The following is a 15,229-nucleotide window of genomic DNA, read 5'->3' on the forward strand; positions in this document are numbered from 1 at the left end:
GGACTCGTTCTAGATGTGAAAGGGCTCCCTGCAGGATGGGAGAGCTTACTGAAGTCGGAAGTCGTCTGTAGCCTTGACCGATGTTCAGTGGTCACGGCAGATGAGTGGCTCCACCTCTCCTGGGGCTTTGTCCCACCTGGTGAGACCTGGTGACCCACGGTGCCAGCCTGCGTGCCTCTGAAGACTTGGGCGTGAACTCAGTACAGCCAAAGCAGCTACTGCCGTCCCTATGAGCGTGTCTGTGTGTCTTACGATTATCTATTGCTCCAAAGTTACACGGCTCAGCCTCGAAAGGGAAGGGAAATTCTGACACATGCTGCAACACGAACGAACCTTGAAAACATCAGACTAAGTGAAAGAAGCCAGACACAAAAGGACAGACTATATGATTCCACCGACAGGAAAGGCCTGGAGCAGTCAGATTAATAGAGACAGAACGTAGAATGGCAAGTGCCAGGGAATGGGGGTGGGGGGGGGGCGGGGGGGAGCAGGGAATCAGTGTTGACCGGGTACAGGGTTTCAGTTTGGGACAAGAGGAATGTTCTGGAGATGGATGGTGGGGATTATTGCAGAACAAGGTTGGATGAACTTCATGCCAATAAACTATACACTTAAAATGTTTAAGTTTTACATTATGCATTTTACCACAACCTTTTTTTTTTTTTTAATCACTTAAAAAAAAAGTTTTGTGGTCGTGCATGTCCTCGTGATCTTGTACTGGGAGTTTGAAGTGACGTAACTTTTTTTTTTTTTAATGTTTGTTTATTTATTTTTGAGAGAGAGACGGAAACAGAGACAGGGACAGAGAGACAGAGCGCGAGCAGGGGAGGGGCAGAGAGAGAGGGAGACACTGAATCCGAAGCGGGCTCCAGGCTCTGAGCTGTCAGCACAGAGCCCGACGTGGGGCTTGAACTTATGAACCGCAAGATCATGACCTGAGCCGAAGTCGGACGCTCAACTGACTGAGCCACTCGGGTGTCCCTGAATTGCCATAACTTTTTAGAGATAACAAACCAGCATGTATCAAGAACCTTTAAAATGTGATTTTGACCTGATGGTTCCCTTTCTAGCAGCATAGCCTCTGGACTTAATTAGAGAAAATTGTGCTAAGGTAGATGAAGAAGGAGGTTTATTGCAGCATTGTTTATCATGGCAAAAAAAAAAAAAGCAAAGCACCATTTCATGAAGGGCCAGCCTGTGAAGGGGGCCGGCGAAATTAAATGTGGTGTTAACAAAGCCCCAGAAACAGTGGTGCAGAGCTCGCACATCGAAAAATGGTCATAACGCATTCTGAGTAGGGCTAGGGTGGCAATGTGAGCAAAGCAGAGGACAGGACATGTGCATCATTGGCCTCATTTGTGTAGAGCACACATCTGCGTACGTGTTTGTGGGCAAGGGTGCCCATAGGACGCTTGCAAGTTTGTGTCTGTGATGTTATTCCGGGTGACCACGGTGTTTTTGTTTGTTTGTTTTTGTGGTTTTTGCTTGCTCGTCATCGTCTTCCAATTTTTGTACATTGAGTGCATATTACACGTGGAAGAACCCCCTCTGAACAAAATGATTTGTTTCTTCCCACAGTTTCCTGACTACTTGCCCTGTTCAGTGATGCTGCAGCCTGCTCCACAAGATACGGGGAAGGTTAGTTCAAAAAGAAATGCCATGGGTTAATTCATTCCTTCAAAAGACTTTATATATATATATTTTTGAGAGGGGAGGGACAGAGAGAGAGCGGGGAAGAGACAGTCCCAAGCAGGCTACAGTGCTACCAGCACAGAGCCCAACGTGGGGCTCCATCCTATGAATGGTGAGATCGTGACCAGAGCCGAAATCGAGAGTCGGACGCTTCACCCACTGAGCCACCCAGGTGCCCCTCAAAAGACTTTTAAAAATAGCCATATATTGTGGAAAATTTCAAGTAGATACAAAAGTAGAGAGACATTCTAATGAATCTGGCCACTGCACTGCGAGGGGCTGGATGGGTCAAGCATGAGCTCCAAAGGAAGAGAGAAGCAAAGGGGCTGAGTGTGTATAAGGAGGAGTGGCCAGGGGGCTCTAAGTGGTGGGCAGAGGCTCTAAGCCTCGAAGGAGGGTGGTGAGGGCAGGAGGCGAGAGTGAAAGGTGCCAGGACCCAGGGATTACAGGCCCTGAAATCGGAGGTGTCACGAGCGAGAAGGCTCGACAGGAGTGAAGTGAAGACCAGAGTGGCGAGGCTGATCCCGGAGTACAGAGGGGCACGGTGACAGACGCCACAATCTGGGCAGGGAGTTCCGATGTGGGGATCTTGCCCCACTGGTGGTTTGTGAAATCGGTGCAGTGAACCAGAAGGAGCATTTGAGAAAAATCGAATAGAATGAAATAGGATAAAATGGGGAATCTGCACAAAGCTCAGTGTTACTTCCTGAGCCATTTCACACACGCGTGTCTGTTTACTGGGCCACATTATAAACTTTGCTTCTTACCGTGGGGGTGGCCTGAAACATTTGAAAGCCACTGGTCCAGGAAAACCCAGATGTGGGTGGCCAAGATGGAGGAAGACGAGGTCACTAAATCAGAATGGGGGACCCTGTGCCAACCCGAGTGCTCCCTCTACTCCATCCCAGCAGCAGGGCTGTGGGCATGAGCTGGGCCCATGGAGGCCCGGGAGGGGAGCGGCTGCACGGCCGAGGGCCTCGGGGCCCTAGAGCTGGGGAGACCCTGGAGCTGGAACGGCAAGAACACCAAGGAGTCTGTCAAATATAAAAAAGAGGGAGACAGAGAGGCTTGAAGCGTTCGGGCAGAAGGAACAGCATGTGTCCAGGGTGGACCAGAGTGAGGGCTTGGCTTGTATAGGCAGCATCTTTAACGAAGTGGGTGTAGGGGGAGCGAGGAGGGACAGAGAGGGCTCGATCATGCCACTAAGCAGTGCCGGCGTGATGGTGGGTAGTGGTGCCGGTGTGTTCACGACCTAGATTTCAGACTCGCCACGATTCCACAGCTGCAGAGACAATGAGGCTGTGGCTGGTATGCCACCATCAACGCGGCTAGCCTCGTGCCCTTTCTCCCTCCGGGCAGTGGGTGAGGGCGGTGCGGCCCCCATGCCCCCCACGAGTGATAATGTGCAGAGACGAGCAGGCTGGGGTGGGGCCCCGTGGGGCTGGGGGTGGAAGGTGTGGGGGACGCTTTTGCTTTACCCACGCAACATACCGTTAGGTAGTTCATTTCAATGTTAGCAGACTTTGCTCCAAATTCCATTTCCAGCTTCTCAGCACAAGTTGGAAGAGCCGCCAGCACCAGACCCCCCGGTCCAGCCTGGCCAATGACCGTGCCCCTCCCTGCCCCCCTCCCCCACCCTGGGCCGGGCGTTGGCGGCCGGCATGGGCCGTCGAGGGCCTTCTGTTGCTCTGTGAGCACCCAAGTCTGGCCCCACTGTAGGTAGTGTGACACACATGCAGGGTCACATCTAGAGGGACAACTAAATGGGGGAGTGGACACCATACATGATCACCTTGGGGGCTTGGGGACCACGGCGTGCTTCTCGTGCTGATGTCATTATTTCCTTACACGGCAAATCTCTCCTCACTGGGGCAGCCCCAAAAAGGACATGGCGAATATAGAAAGAGAAGGTGCCACATAACATCCCGTGGGCAGTGTGACCCCAGCCCCCAGGAAGGGAGGTGCTGACTCAGGCCTTGTCTCTTCTCTTGCCCCCTGCAGTGCTGTGGGGTCGACTTTGAGGTCAAAGCATTCGCCAGAGACAGCACGGAGGACGAGGAGGACAAAGTGCCCAGGAAGTAAGAGTGTAGCTGTGGGAGGAGGGGCAGCACTGGGGGGGGTGGGCAAGGAACTGGGGTAGAAAACCACCCCTCGCTTTGGCTCCGTGAACAGGAGCTCTCCCCACAGGGCTGCGTGGCCAGGCAGTCAGGAAAGACTGTCTACGCACGGGGCGGGTCAGTGGCTGATCATTTGAGGGGTGATGGAGAGGAGTTAGCAACCTCAGGGGTTCACATAAGCCTCTGAAAGACTCTAGATTCCCCCTCCCTCCCTCCCTCCGTTCCTTCCTTCCTTTCTTTTTAAGTTTATTTATTTTGAGAAAGAGAGCGCACATGAGCGAGAGTGGGAGAGGGGCAGAGAGAGAGGGAGAGCTCTGTCAGCAGAGAGCCTGACGCGGGGCTTGAACTCACAACCTGTGAAATCATGACCCGAGCCCAAATCTTCATCCGCAGGAGCTCCGTGCGTTTACTGATCCGCAAAGTACAGCACGCACCCCTGAAGATGGGCCCCCAGCCCCAAGCAGAGGCCGCCTGGCAGTTCTTCATGTCCGACAAGCCCTTGCACCTCGCGGTCTCCCTTGACAAAGAGGTGAGCAGGTGACAAAGAGGTGTGTCACATGTGGGAGCAGGCCTGGGGGACAGGCCCCGGGCCCCCGTCTGCTGTGAGTGTGTGGCACGCGATCTTGTTTCTAGGCACAGTTAAAGCACCAGCATTTGTGAGCAGTTGGCATTTTTCATAATTTGGAGCTCGTGGAGGTGACCCTTAGAATCGCGTCCTGCTGGTCACATTCCCCTACACCGCCAGTCCCGACCAACTAGGGAAAGGGGTGGTGGTCTCCACATCCCCCTGCCCCAGACTCTTTTTTGCCCCCTCTGCCCCCACGGGCCTCATTTACCAGTGTAGCACCAGTGGGTACAGCTTTGCAAATGGTTTACTTCCCCTGGGAAATCTAAGTTTCAACATCATGAGGAAGGGGTGGCCGAATCACGTGAATGTCATCACTCAAGTATGTCACAGTGGAAAAGGGCGAAGAAGCACCGGCCAAGGCCGTCTCTGGTCCTCTGGTTGCCAAGAGCTGGGCACACACATGGGCAAAAGCTCAACATACTGCGTGGTGTGTGTGTGTGTGTGTGTGTGTGTGTGTGTGTGCGTGTGTGCGCATGCGCATTCCCGTGTGTGCGCATGTATGTCCGGGTGTGCCCACCTGGGCCTAGATCATGTGGGGAGCACTGCGGATGGGAGTTCGGCTACTGGGCTCCCAGTGATTCCCAGTCACTGCACTCATCCTGCCCCAAAATGGCCTTATAATTCCGCTCAGGACCCCCATGGCCACCTCTGCCGTGACCCTCAGACCCTCTGCACTGGGTGTTCCAGGAGGGAATACCCTCGCTCCCCTCCATGTTGGTCACCATAGTCTTCCTCAGTTTATGCCACACGCAAGGCAGGCTGTGTTCTGGACTGTCACCAAAGGAAACATGTTGCTGTCACTTTATCTTCCTTGAAAGTGTGGGAACTCAGTCACTTTTACACTAGTTAAAGGGTTGAGATAAACCTAGAAAAAGCCATGAGATTAAAGATACCACCACCCTCTGTTCCTTTTTTCTGACTTGTCTGCTGACTTTTACAGATCTATTTCCATGGGGAATCCATTACTGTGACCATTACTGTGACCAACAACACAGACAAGACAGTGAAGAAGATTAAAGCATTAGGTAGGACCCTCTTCTCAAAACGGGAGGGTAGTGTCTTCTAGAACTTCTCCGTCTGGTCCTATTTCCCAAGGGTCTCTCCTCTGGTTGGATAAGGACTTCCTGGGTCTTTGGAACTGCCTGTTTATCTCTGTTGTCATGGACAGCAGGGACTTGCTGGAGGCGAGACCTTCAGCATCACCTCCTGAAACCTTGTGTCCGCTTTAGGGCTGTCTTTTGTCTTGAAACAACGTCCCTGACAGGCCGTCTTCCATTTTTCCATGCCATGCCTTCCTGGAGGAGCCCCTTGCCAGATCTCCGGGGAAGGCATGGAGTTTTCTCTCTCGGATCAGAAGGAATTTTTGTTGGTAGATACTGCACAGTGCAGTGGGCAAAGCACTAGACTGACAGCCAGAGGCCTGATCTGTGGTCTCAAGCCGTGTGAGTCCTCTCTGAATCCCACCTGAGATCCACGGCCCTGATTCCCGGTCTACCTGCCTGGATTTCATGAGGCTGCAGGGACCGGTCACACTGGAGGTGCTTTGTGAACGGCCAAGCCCTACCGTCTCTGCTGCTGTTGCAACACCACGAGGTGATGGCCACGCCTGGCCTCATGCTACCAGCAGGGCGCCTCCTGCCTGCTGTGCTACACACCTCTTCACCTCAGAGGGCATCAGAGTGCAGGGGATGGTCTGATGTCATGGTCTTACAGGGGCTACGTAAAAAAGACACAGCAGAATGGCCAGGGAGGGTGACCTGTAAGCTCACTGCTAACTCAAACCCCCAGTGACTAAGTTAGACGCAGAGTGTGGATTTTCAATGCTAAATGGGGCGAGTTCCAGGAAAATCAGGATGGTTGATCGCTCGTGTCATACATACACCACTTTCCTCTGTGTTTGTGTGTCCCTCATCAGTAAGGAGGTTCAGGAGTTTTGATGAATGCATACTAAGGAATTATAGAGTTTTCCCAATACGAATATGAATGCTCACAGCTTTGTTTTATGTTGGTTATTTCGTCTGCATTTAGTCTTTGTGGGACCTGGAGTTATTTAGCATCTTTTGTGTGTAGTATCCAACATAGTGTTCCACAAAGCAGCAGGATTGAGAAAGTATCATTTGATCCTTTATTTTTTGTTTTGTTTTTTTAATTTATTTTTTATTTTTTAAGTTTATTTATTTATTTTGAGAGAGAAAGAGAGCATGGGTGAGTGGGGGGAGGGCACAGGTAGAGGGGGAGAGAGAGAATCCCAAGCAAGCTCTGTGCTAACAGTACAGAGCCCGACATGGACCTCGAACTCATGAACAGTGAGATCATGACCTGAGCCGCAATCGAGTTGGATGCTTAACAGACTGAGTCACTCAGGCAGCCCCATATCACTTGATACTTTGATTTTAAATTGTTTCTCAAAGTTTTATGGATTCTAATATCGAAGCCATTATTTTTTGAAAGAAGGTTGAATTTTCTGAAGCAAGATGTTAGTAGCTTTAAAAAATTTTTTTCATGTGTTTTTTTTTTTAATTTTTTTATTTTGAGAGAGAGAGCAGGACAGTGGCAGAGAGAGAGAGAGGGAGAGACAGAATCCCAAGCAGGCTCTCCGCTGTCAGCGAAGAGCCTGATGCAGGGCTCAATCTCACAAACTGTGAGATCATGACCTGAGCCCAAATCAAGAGCCGGACGCTTAACCAACTGAGTCACCCGGGGGCCCCTTTAGTAGCTTTTTATATGCTGGGTACTGTGCTGAGTGCTTCACGCAAATTGTTTCTTTTAATCCTCAAATTTGGTTTTAACAGAGATTAAAAATTATCTTTTTGATCACCACAACAACCATGTAAGTTAGATACAATTATCTCCCCCATTTTGCTGATGGGGAAATTGAGGCTTAGAAGAGCTGAGTAACTCACCCTGCGGCTCATGGCTAAGCTGGGATTTGAGCCCAAGTAGTCTGGCTCCAGAGCCTACCTTCCTGTCAGTCTTATGCTGCCGGCAGGTGGTTTCTAGCTTGAACAACTAGAAGGAGGTGCTCATTAAATAAGATAGTGTTGGAAAAAGGTGGGTTTGGAGACAGAGCAATTGGTGAGTTCCAGAACACTTGGAAGGATACCCAGGGGTATGCTGTGGGCTCTGCAGAGAGGAGTCTCCCAAGAGGTGCCATTTGAGGGAGGCTGGCCCATGGCTGGGAGCTGCCACAGAGCAGGTGATTGGTGAACGGAAGTGTCCTGAGCACAGAACCCAGAAACCTCAGCCTTAAAGCCAAGCTTGAGAAGTACAGTCCAAGAGCCACTGGAGAGGGAGACCAACCGTGTCCCCTGCAGGCTCCATGCACATGTGCGGAGGACCCCACGTCGAATCACCATCCCTGTCCCTCCTTTGCAGTGGAACAAGTGGCCAACGTGGTTCTCTACTCGAGTGATTATTACACCAAGCCGGTTGCCGAGGAGGAAACACAGTGAGTCGCTTGTTGGGTTTCTACTTCCTGGACAGCTCAGGCTTCTTTGTCAAGTTCCCCTTTCATTCACGCTGAAGAGGGAAGTAGGATGCTTCGCTTCCTTCCTTTTTTCTCACTTCAAGGGCTGCAAAGAAAGTTAGCATCTCAGTTCCATTCTCACAAGAGTTCTGCGAGATCTCGCTCACAAGGGATGATGGAAAGGAGAGGAATAAAGATCCAAATGTCCAAGTGGGAAGAGGTGGGACTTTCTGTTGATCCTTGGAATACGTTGGTAGGAATTTGATCCTATTTCTGCCCCCAGAGCAGATAAGCAAATGATCTCTCAGCTCAAGCGAAGGTTCTCTGTGTTTTGATCTTCAACTCAATTTGAAAATGTGGTACCAGTGACAGCCGGTTCCAATGATAGATCCGTTCTGAGCCTGGCATCGTGAATGAATCATTTCTCTCCCTTCATTAGAATCGGAAACAGATGAGAGTCCTGTGATGGCGTCTTCACGCTGGAGTGAGAGACCTGCCCGGTTTTGCTCCCCGCTTTTCATTCCCACACAGGCCACTGGGGTGACGCCTCCCCCAGAGCGTGTCGCTTGGGCGGGTCTGTTCCTCTTTGTCTTGCTGGTGTGTCTAAGCACCGTCGTATGCAAAAAATATTACCAGAGTTACAGGAAGGGGACTGGTGAGGAAAGACAGACTGATTCAGCAAGAGAACATGACGTCAAGTTTAAAAGACAACTTTGGAATAAACTATTACTCAAAGCAGATCTGGCCTCAGGTTTAGATATAGATCCAGAGGGGAGGGAGGAGGAAAGAGCTGTAAGTCACCAGCTGCTCCCTTGGTGCTGGGCTGGTGGGGCCTGTTCTCCCTTGCAGGTGCGTCCTCGTACATCCTCGCGTCCCGGAGTCTCCCGGGCTCACCTTTGGCACATGCTCAATGATGAGAGGAGAAAATGGCCCCTGGCCGAGTTTTTCTCTCAGAGAGCCCATTATCTGGTCTTCTTCTCAGCAATTCGGTGCATTTTGGAGCAAATGATTCCCAGGAAACTGGCCATCATTCTAGGGTCCCCCCCCACCACCACCACCAAGGGTGGGAGGCAGGGAGACTGAAAAACCTGGGCCGGATGGTGCCCACGGGTCTCTGACTAGAAGCCACTCAGAAGGCTGTAGAGCCTGAGTCACTGTCCCTGAAGCCTGGGACACCCAGGACCCTGGGGGCAACTCCTGGGTTGTGTTTTCAGGGCCCCTCTCTGCCTTCTCCTGGCTGGGTACAAGGATGGAGGGTGTGCCAGGAGCACTGACACAGGCTGCAGGCTGGCCAGGCCCTGCGGCCGCGTGACCGCTCTTGGGCATAGGCCTGGTGTGCGCTGTGCGGGTGGATGGCAGAGCCGACCCTGCAGCCTCAGTTCCACATTCTCGCTCCATGAGCCAGGGATGCTCCAGACCCCTTGCTGCTGTGTCCCCAGCTCCATCCCCGACCTGCAGACCCACGGTTTGTCATGGGCTCCCTGTGTCTGTCAGATGCTGAGAAACTCACCACCCAGCCAGTGACAGGGAAGCTCTGGGAGAGACAGAGCACGTGTGCCTTGAATCCACGCCAGTCCAGTCTGCGGGGCTCACAGAGGGCCGCACCACACCCTCCTCAGCGATCCATTCCCCTGGACACGTGCCACACCTCCTGGTGTGGTCCCTGACCCTTGTGCTCGTCAGTCTCATTTAACCCCACAAAATACTCCAGAAATTCAGCGACTCAGAACAGGACGAGGAAGGAATGTCCTAATGTTGCTGGCGGCCTTTTTTTTTTTTTTAATGTTTATTTATTTTTGAGAGAGAGAGAGACAGAGCACAAGCAGGGAAGGGGCAGTGAGAGGGAAACACAGAATCCGAAGCAGGCTCCAGGCTCTGAGCTGTCAGCACAGAGCCCGACGTGGGCTCGAACTCAGGGACCGCAAGATCACGACCTGAGCCGAAGTCGGACGCTTAGCCGACTGAGCCACCCAGGCGCCCCAACTGCTAGCCCATTTTGAGCTGCCATAATGCTTGTCGTAAAGCAAGTGCTCAGATACCTGAACCGTCTTCCCTGTGGGTTGCAGGGAACTTGGATCCGATGGTTGCTTCATGACCATAAGAACAGTTGGCCGAATATCCTGTCTTTCTTCCTGCAGAGAGAAAGTGCTACCAAACAGCACTCTGACCACGAGACTGACACTGTTGCCCTTGCTGGCCAACAACCGTGAGAGAAGGGGGATCGCCCTGGATGGGAAGATCAAGCACGAGGACACGAACCTGGCATCCAGCACCATGTGAGTCCTTGTAGCTCAGGAGACGGGCCCCTGGGACTCAGCGCAGGGGTGGTGCCCATCTGCCTCCCTCCTCATCTCACCCCCTGGTCTCACGGGCCCACGTTTGGCATGATGGCTGTCCAGCTCCACTGCGTCCAGTCTGGGCCTCCCTGGGCAGATTACGCGAGCTGAGAACCTCAGTTTTCCTGTCTGTGCGGTGGGGGGTGCTGCCTTTCCTCCTGGAGAGGTTTAGGATGATTATGGGAGACAATCCATGGACAGTGTGGTGCTTGGGACGCAGTGAGCGTTCCAGAACTGTCAGCCGTTCCCTTCTAAAAGTATCACTCACTAGTGTGGCGCCCTTCGCATATAATAAACTTCATAATGCAGTTGGCCGCACGAATGACGGAAATGTCATTTATTCATTTCTACCAGGAAAGGTAAAGAACAGGAAGTGCTGGTAGCTACAGATGTCAATTAAATTTAAATGAAGTTCACTGACCTGCTGACCCCAACTCAAAGAACCGCTGGCCGCATTCAGCCAGCGGATCTAGCAAAACTGAGAGTGAAGCTTCAAGGTCAACTCTCCACTGCCACTTCTGGCCATCTTTGGAGGCTTCCACTCCCGGAGCATGTCTGTTGGGGAGCCCTGAGTGTTTGGGCGGAGCCGCGGCCGAGGCGCAAGGCCCACCGGCTGCCGTCCCCCGTGTGGTGCGCTGGGGCTCCCTCCATGGCCCCAGCAGGCCGTCTCCAAGGTGATGCCGTCGGGCAGAGGATGGCCTGTTTGACCTCCATGACCCCATAGCTCAGTAGCACACTTTCTCTGAGATAACAGTGGGGTCAGCAGACATTTGGCAGAAAGCAGCATCACAGGAGTCAGAGGATTTTCTGAGGGTACTTTGCCGAGTTGGTATGTTGGATTCTCAGGCGCTTTGGTGAAGGTCTAGGAGACTGACGCTAGGTCAACTTATTCCAGGGTGTGTGATCACCACATCAGCAATGGCACGCCACCTTTGTGAAAATGTTTTAGGGTTCACGGGCTATTTCACAAACATGTAAGTCGTCCACACTTTTGTGTGGAAGGTGAGTTTATACTCACTTTTTGAATAAGGAAATTGAAGTTCAGCCAGAAGGGAGCAGCTTGACTAAGGTCATCTGGTCAGTTGATGACACAGCAAAGTCCACCCCTAAACCTGAGTCCTTTACTTACCCCCACCTTCAGGGCTGTCTTCCAGGGCTCTGGAAAGCGACAACCACAGCAGAACCCAGATTAATCAATCTGTGTGTGTGTGTGTGTGTGTGAGAGAGAGAGAGAGAGAGAGAAACAGACAGACAGATAGACAGACAGACAGAGACAGGGAGAGACAGACACAGAGATAGAGATAGAGAGACTAGGGGGGAGCAGACAGCCTAACGCATTCAAGGAAAATGGCAGGGGAGAGAGTCTGTAGGATATTCTCAGGCATGAGACGAAGCACATTCTCTTCCCCAGCTATTTGACCCCATTCAGTACAAGTCAGAGAGTCAGTCCTGGCAACGGGGTAGGGTCTCAGGCTTGTATCCCTTTTTGCCCCCTTTGGTGGCAACCTCTCTCTATTGAGTGACCACATCCACGGTTCCAGACAAAGGCATTTGCCCTCCGCAAGGAGCTCCAGGCACTAATGAGCCGATGGAGTCTTCAGGGGGCATCACGGCTCTGGGAGCAACGTCCAAGGTGCATCCCATCACGTGAGATGGATCCTTGGGCTGGGGTCTTTGGGCCCAGAACGTGCCCTGCACTCTCTCAGACCCTTCTCACACCTGTCAGCACAACCATTCCCCCTGCGTTCTGCCTCAAGCCTTCAGCTTTCTTGGCCACGTTATCTATTGTCATTCACACTGTTCCAGTTAGCATGTCATGATGTTTTTCAGACCATAACTCCTGTGACTGGGCATCCGGGAATACTTAATGTCCCCACATCAGACCAATGAGACGATAATCTGTGTTGCCGATGCCCAGCACGGTGCCTATCAGACAGCAGGAGTGCAGCACCTGATAGTAGAACCTGAAATGGAGTTTCCATTGAGGAAAGTTAGACGGCACTGTCTCTGGGGCACACGTGATGGCCCCACGCACCGCATTCACTCGATATTGCTTCAACAAGGTGCTGGGTGCTGGGGACACAGGGCCAGAGCACAAAGGAGAGAGACCCAAGCTGTTTGGTGGGTGTCCAGGAAGACTTCACAAAGGAGGCTCAACTTCAACTTGAGATCTTAGAGAGCAGAGGAGGAAGGCATTATGTTTGGCAAGGTGGGCACTTGGGAGACGCTGAGGCATAGCAGGGCCTGAGGTGGCAAAAGCAGGCAAGGCCAGCCCCCAGACTGCCTCCCAGGCCATGCTAGGACTTGACCCTGGGAGAGCTCTCTGGCTGCAGGGTGGCTGAGAGCTCAGGGAAGGAGCCTGGCCTGTGGGAGGTAAGTTATTGAGATAATATAGGCAGGAAAGGTCAATGAGGGACTCGTTGGTTGGCCCAGGGAGGGACTCAGTAGATGGCAGGTGGGGCAGAGGGAGGAGCCGAGGAGAACGGGTTTCTGGCTGATAAGCCGGTGGATGAGCATCAGTGGAGACAGAGCAGGGAGAACCAGGAAGCACACTGTGGCCTCTGAATGTCCAGGGGGAAAATGCCAGGCTACAATGCAGGAAAGGAATCCCCTTCCCTGAGTAAGGAAAGTTCTAGGACTTTGACAGCTTGATTGAGTTCACCGGTTCCTTGAGAAGATGCCCTCCTTATAATAGGCTTGTATGGAGGTGAGGGCTTTGTTCATCCATCCGGCTCTTGCTTTCTGCTGCTGCACTACATCCTTCCCCTTTTCCCTTCTGTTTGAGCAGACTGAAGGAGGGCATAGACCGGACCGTCCTGGGCATCCTGGTGTCTTACCACATCAAGGTGAAGCTCACGGTGTCAGGGTGAGTGTCCAAGATGCAACGCTGTCTGCTGTCGTGGCCTTTCCCAGTCTGAACTGACCCTTCCTTGAATGATTGATTAGGGGCCAGAAAGTAAGAAAGGTTTGCAGATTCAATCGCTGACCAAGTAGAGGTTTGGAGAGATCCTACCCATCTGGCTGTCAATTCTGTCTGATATGACAGCACGTGGAAAAAAGTAGAAAAGCGAACTACGAAGGATGTGCCCTGTTAGTACTGCTTGGCAAAAGTGAGCGTGGTATGCTCACGCGGTGGAAGTTGATATGCAAAAAAGGGAAATCAGTTTCGCACTATATTGCCCTGCAGGAGGCAATGGCCACTGCAGACGCACTCCGGGCAGATCTTCATGGCTGCATCTCAGGAGGCAACCATCCATAATGGGAACACCTTTCCTTCCTCCCCAGCATGTAATCACAGGATTTGGGAGTGTCCTTCTCATAACGAGAGCACAGATACCTCAGATTTCTGGAGAACTGATTTTCCTTTTTTTTTTTTTTTTAAATTTAAATTTTATTATTTTTTTAAATTAATTTACTTTGAGGGGGCGCCTGGGTGGTTCAGTCAGTTAAGCATCCGACTTCGGCTCAGGTCACGATCTCACAGTCCGTGAGTTCGAGCCCCACGTTGGGCTCTGTGCTGACAGCTCAGAGCCTGGAGCCTGCTTCGGATTCTGTGTCTCCCTCTCTCTCTGCCTTTCCCCCTGCTCGCACTCTTTCTCTTTCTCTCTCTCTCTCAAAAATAATAAATACACGTTAAACATTTTTTATTTACTTTGAGAGAGAGAGAGAGAGAGTGAGCAAGCTAGGGAGGGTCAGAGAGAGACAGAGAGAGAGAATCCCAAGCAGGCTTCACACTGCCAGTGTGGAGCCTATTCAGCACTCGAACTCACGAACCGCGAGATCATGACCTGAGCTGAAATCTAGAGTCGGACGCTCGACCTACTGAGCCACCCAGGCAGCACCCTCCCCCCTCCCTTTTTTTTTTTTTTTTTTTTTTAATTTTTTTTTTTTTTTTAACGTTTATTTATTTTTGGGACAGAGAGAGACAGAGCATGAACGGGGGAGGGGCAGAGAGAGAGGGAGACACAGAATCGGAAACAGGCTCCAGGCTCTGAGCCATCAGCCCAGAGCCCGACGCGGGGCTCGAACTCACAGACCGCGAGATCGTGACCTGGCTGAAGTCGGACGCTTAACCGACTGCGCCACCCAGGCGCCCCTCCCCCTCCCTTTTTTTAATGAGATGAACTTCTATTTAAAAAATCTCATCAAAAGGAAAAACTTTGAATTCTCCTTTTCCTTTCAAAATCTATTGCCAAAGGCTCTGGCCTTTCACCTGGCCATCACCTTTCGCTTGCCATCAAAGGCAAGTCCGGGCATATTTTCCATAAATCTAAGTCGATAAAGAGCTGCCCAAACGTTGCTTCGGACAACAAAATAGAGCATGGGTTGATTTCACAAATTTTGTTACTACGGTGTCCATATGTGTAGTGTTTTTCAAAGTGTGTAGCATTTTCTTTGATTTTCTCTGAGAGGATCTAAAGCATTCAACAGAGTTTCTTTTAGCAGTCAAGATAAGTGAATAACAGGTTATTTCGCAATGACCTTTGTGGTTTATTCTTGAACATCAGGGCTTGGACCCAAGTGATTCCTCTTTTTCGCTAATCCACCTGAGAAAGAGATGAAAACACAAGTAGAGAGGATTAGTTGAGTTGCCTGTTACGGGGACGCACGATCCCTAACCTACGGGTAGGTTGTGAGTGAGGAGCGTGCCTGGGACGGGTCCACCACTGAATAATGGGAAATAAGGTCACGTTACCATTGGGACAGTCACCAGCCCTGTTTGCTTTTGTGTTTTCTAGCCTTCTTGGAGAGCTGACCTCCAGGTAAGCCTCGTCACCTTCCTTCCCTGCCCAATTCCCAGGATATCACAGGGGACCAAATCTGAGGTTCAAAACAGTAGCAGTGAAATCCGGTTTATTGGCAGTTATGCTCAGAGGTGTTATGAAATGATGCCCACTTGCCTTTAGGATGCATCATGTGAACCTTGCCTCGTCGGTGTGAGGCTGGGGATATTTCCCCCCGAGACTGCAAGCCGGACCTCCCCTGGGCA

At 51.5% G+C, this 15,229-nt stretch overlaps 1 protein-coding gene across 3 annotated transcripts in view; it reads left to right on the forward strand.

The window, feature by feature from the left end:
• SAG (S-antigen visual arrestin) overlaps positions 1 to 15,229 on the forward strand; it is a 42,763-nt gene that overhangs the window by 9,945 nt on the left and 17,589 nt on the right. For all 3 annotated transcript variants that reach the window (XM_045481786.1, XM_045481785.1, XM_045481787.1), the window contains 8 exons: positions 1,579 to 1,638; positions 3,694 to 3,770; positions 4,203 to 4,338; positions 5,378 to 5,462; positions 7,813 to 7,885; positions 10,042 to 10,179; positions 13,028 to 13,105; positions 14,979 to 15,002. In XM_045481786.1, coding sequence (XP_045337742.1) covers positions 1,579 to 1,638; positions 3,694 to 3,770; positions 4,203 to 4,338; positions 5,378 to 5,462; positions 7,813 to 7,885; positions 10,042 to 10,179; positions 13,028 to 13,105; positions 14,979 to 15,002 — 671 coding nt within the window. The remainder of the gene's footprint in view (positions 1 to 1,578; positions 1,639 to 3,693; positions 3,771 to 4,202; positions 4,339 to 5,377; positions 5,463 to 7,812; positions 7,886 to 10,041; positions 10,180 to 13,027; positions 13,106 to 14,978; positions 15,003 to 15,229) is intronic.

Source organism: Leopardus geoffroyi, chromosome C1, assembly GCF_018350155.1.
Source record: "Leopardus geoffroyi isolate Oge1 chromosome C1, O.geoffroyi_Oge1_pat1.0, whole genome shotgun sequence".
In the NCBI taxonomy this organism is placed as follows: domain Eukaryota; kingdom Metazoa; phylum Chordata; class Mammalia; order Carnivora; family Felidae; genus Leopardus; species Leopardus geoffroyi.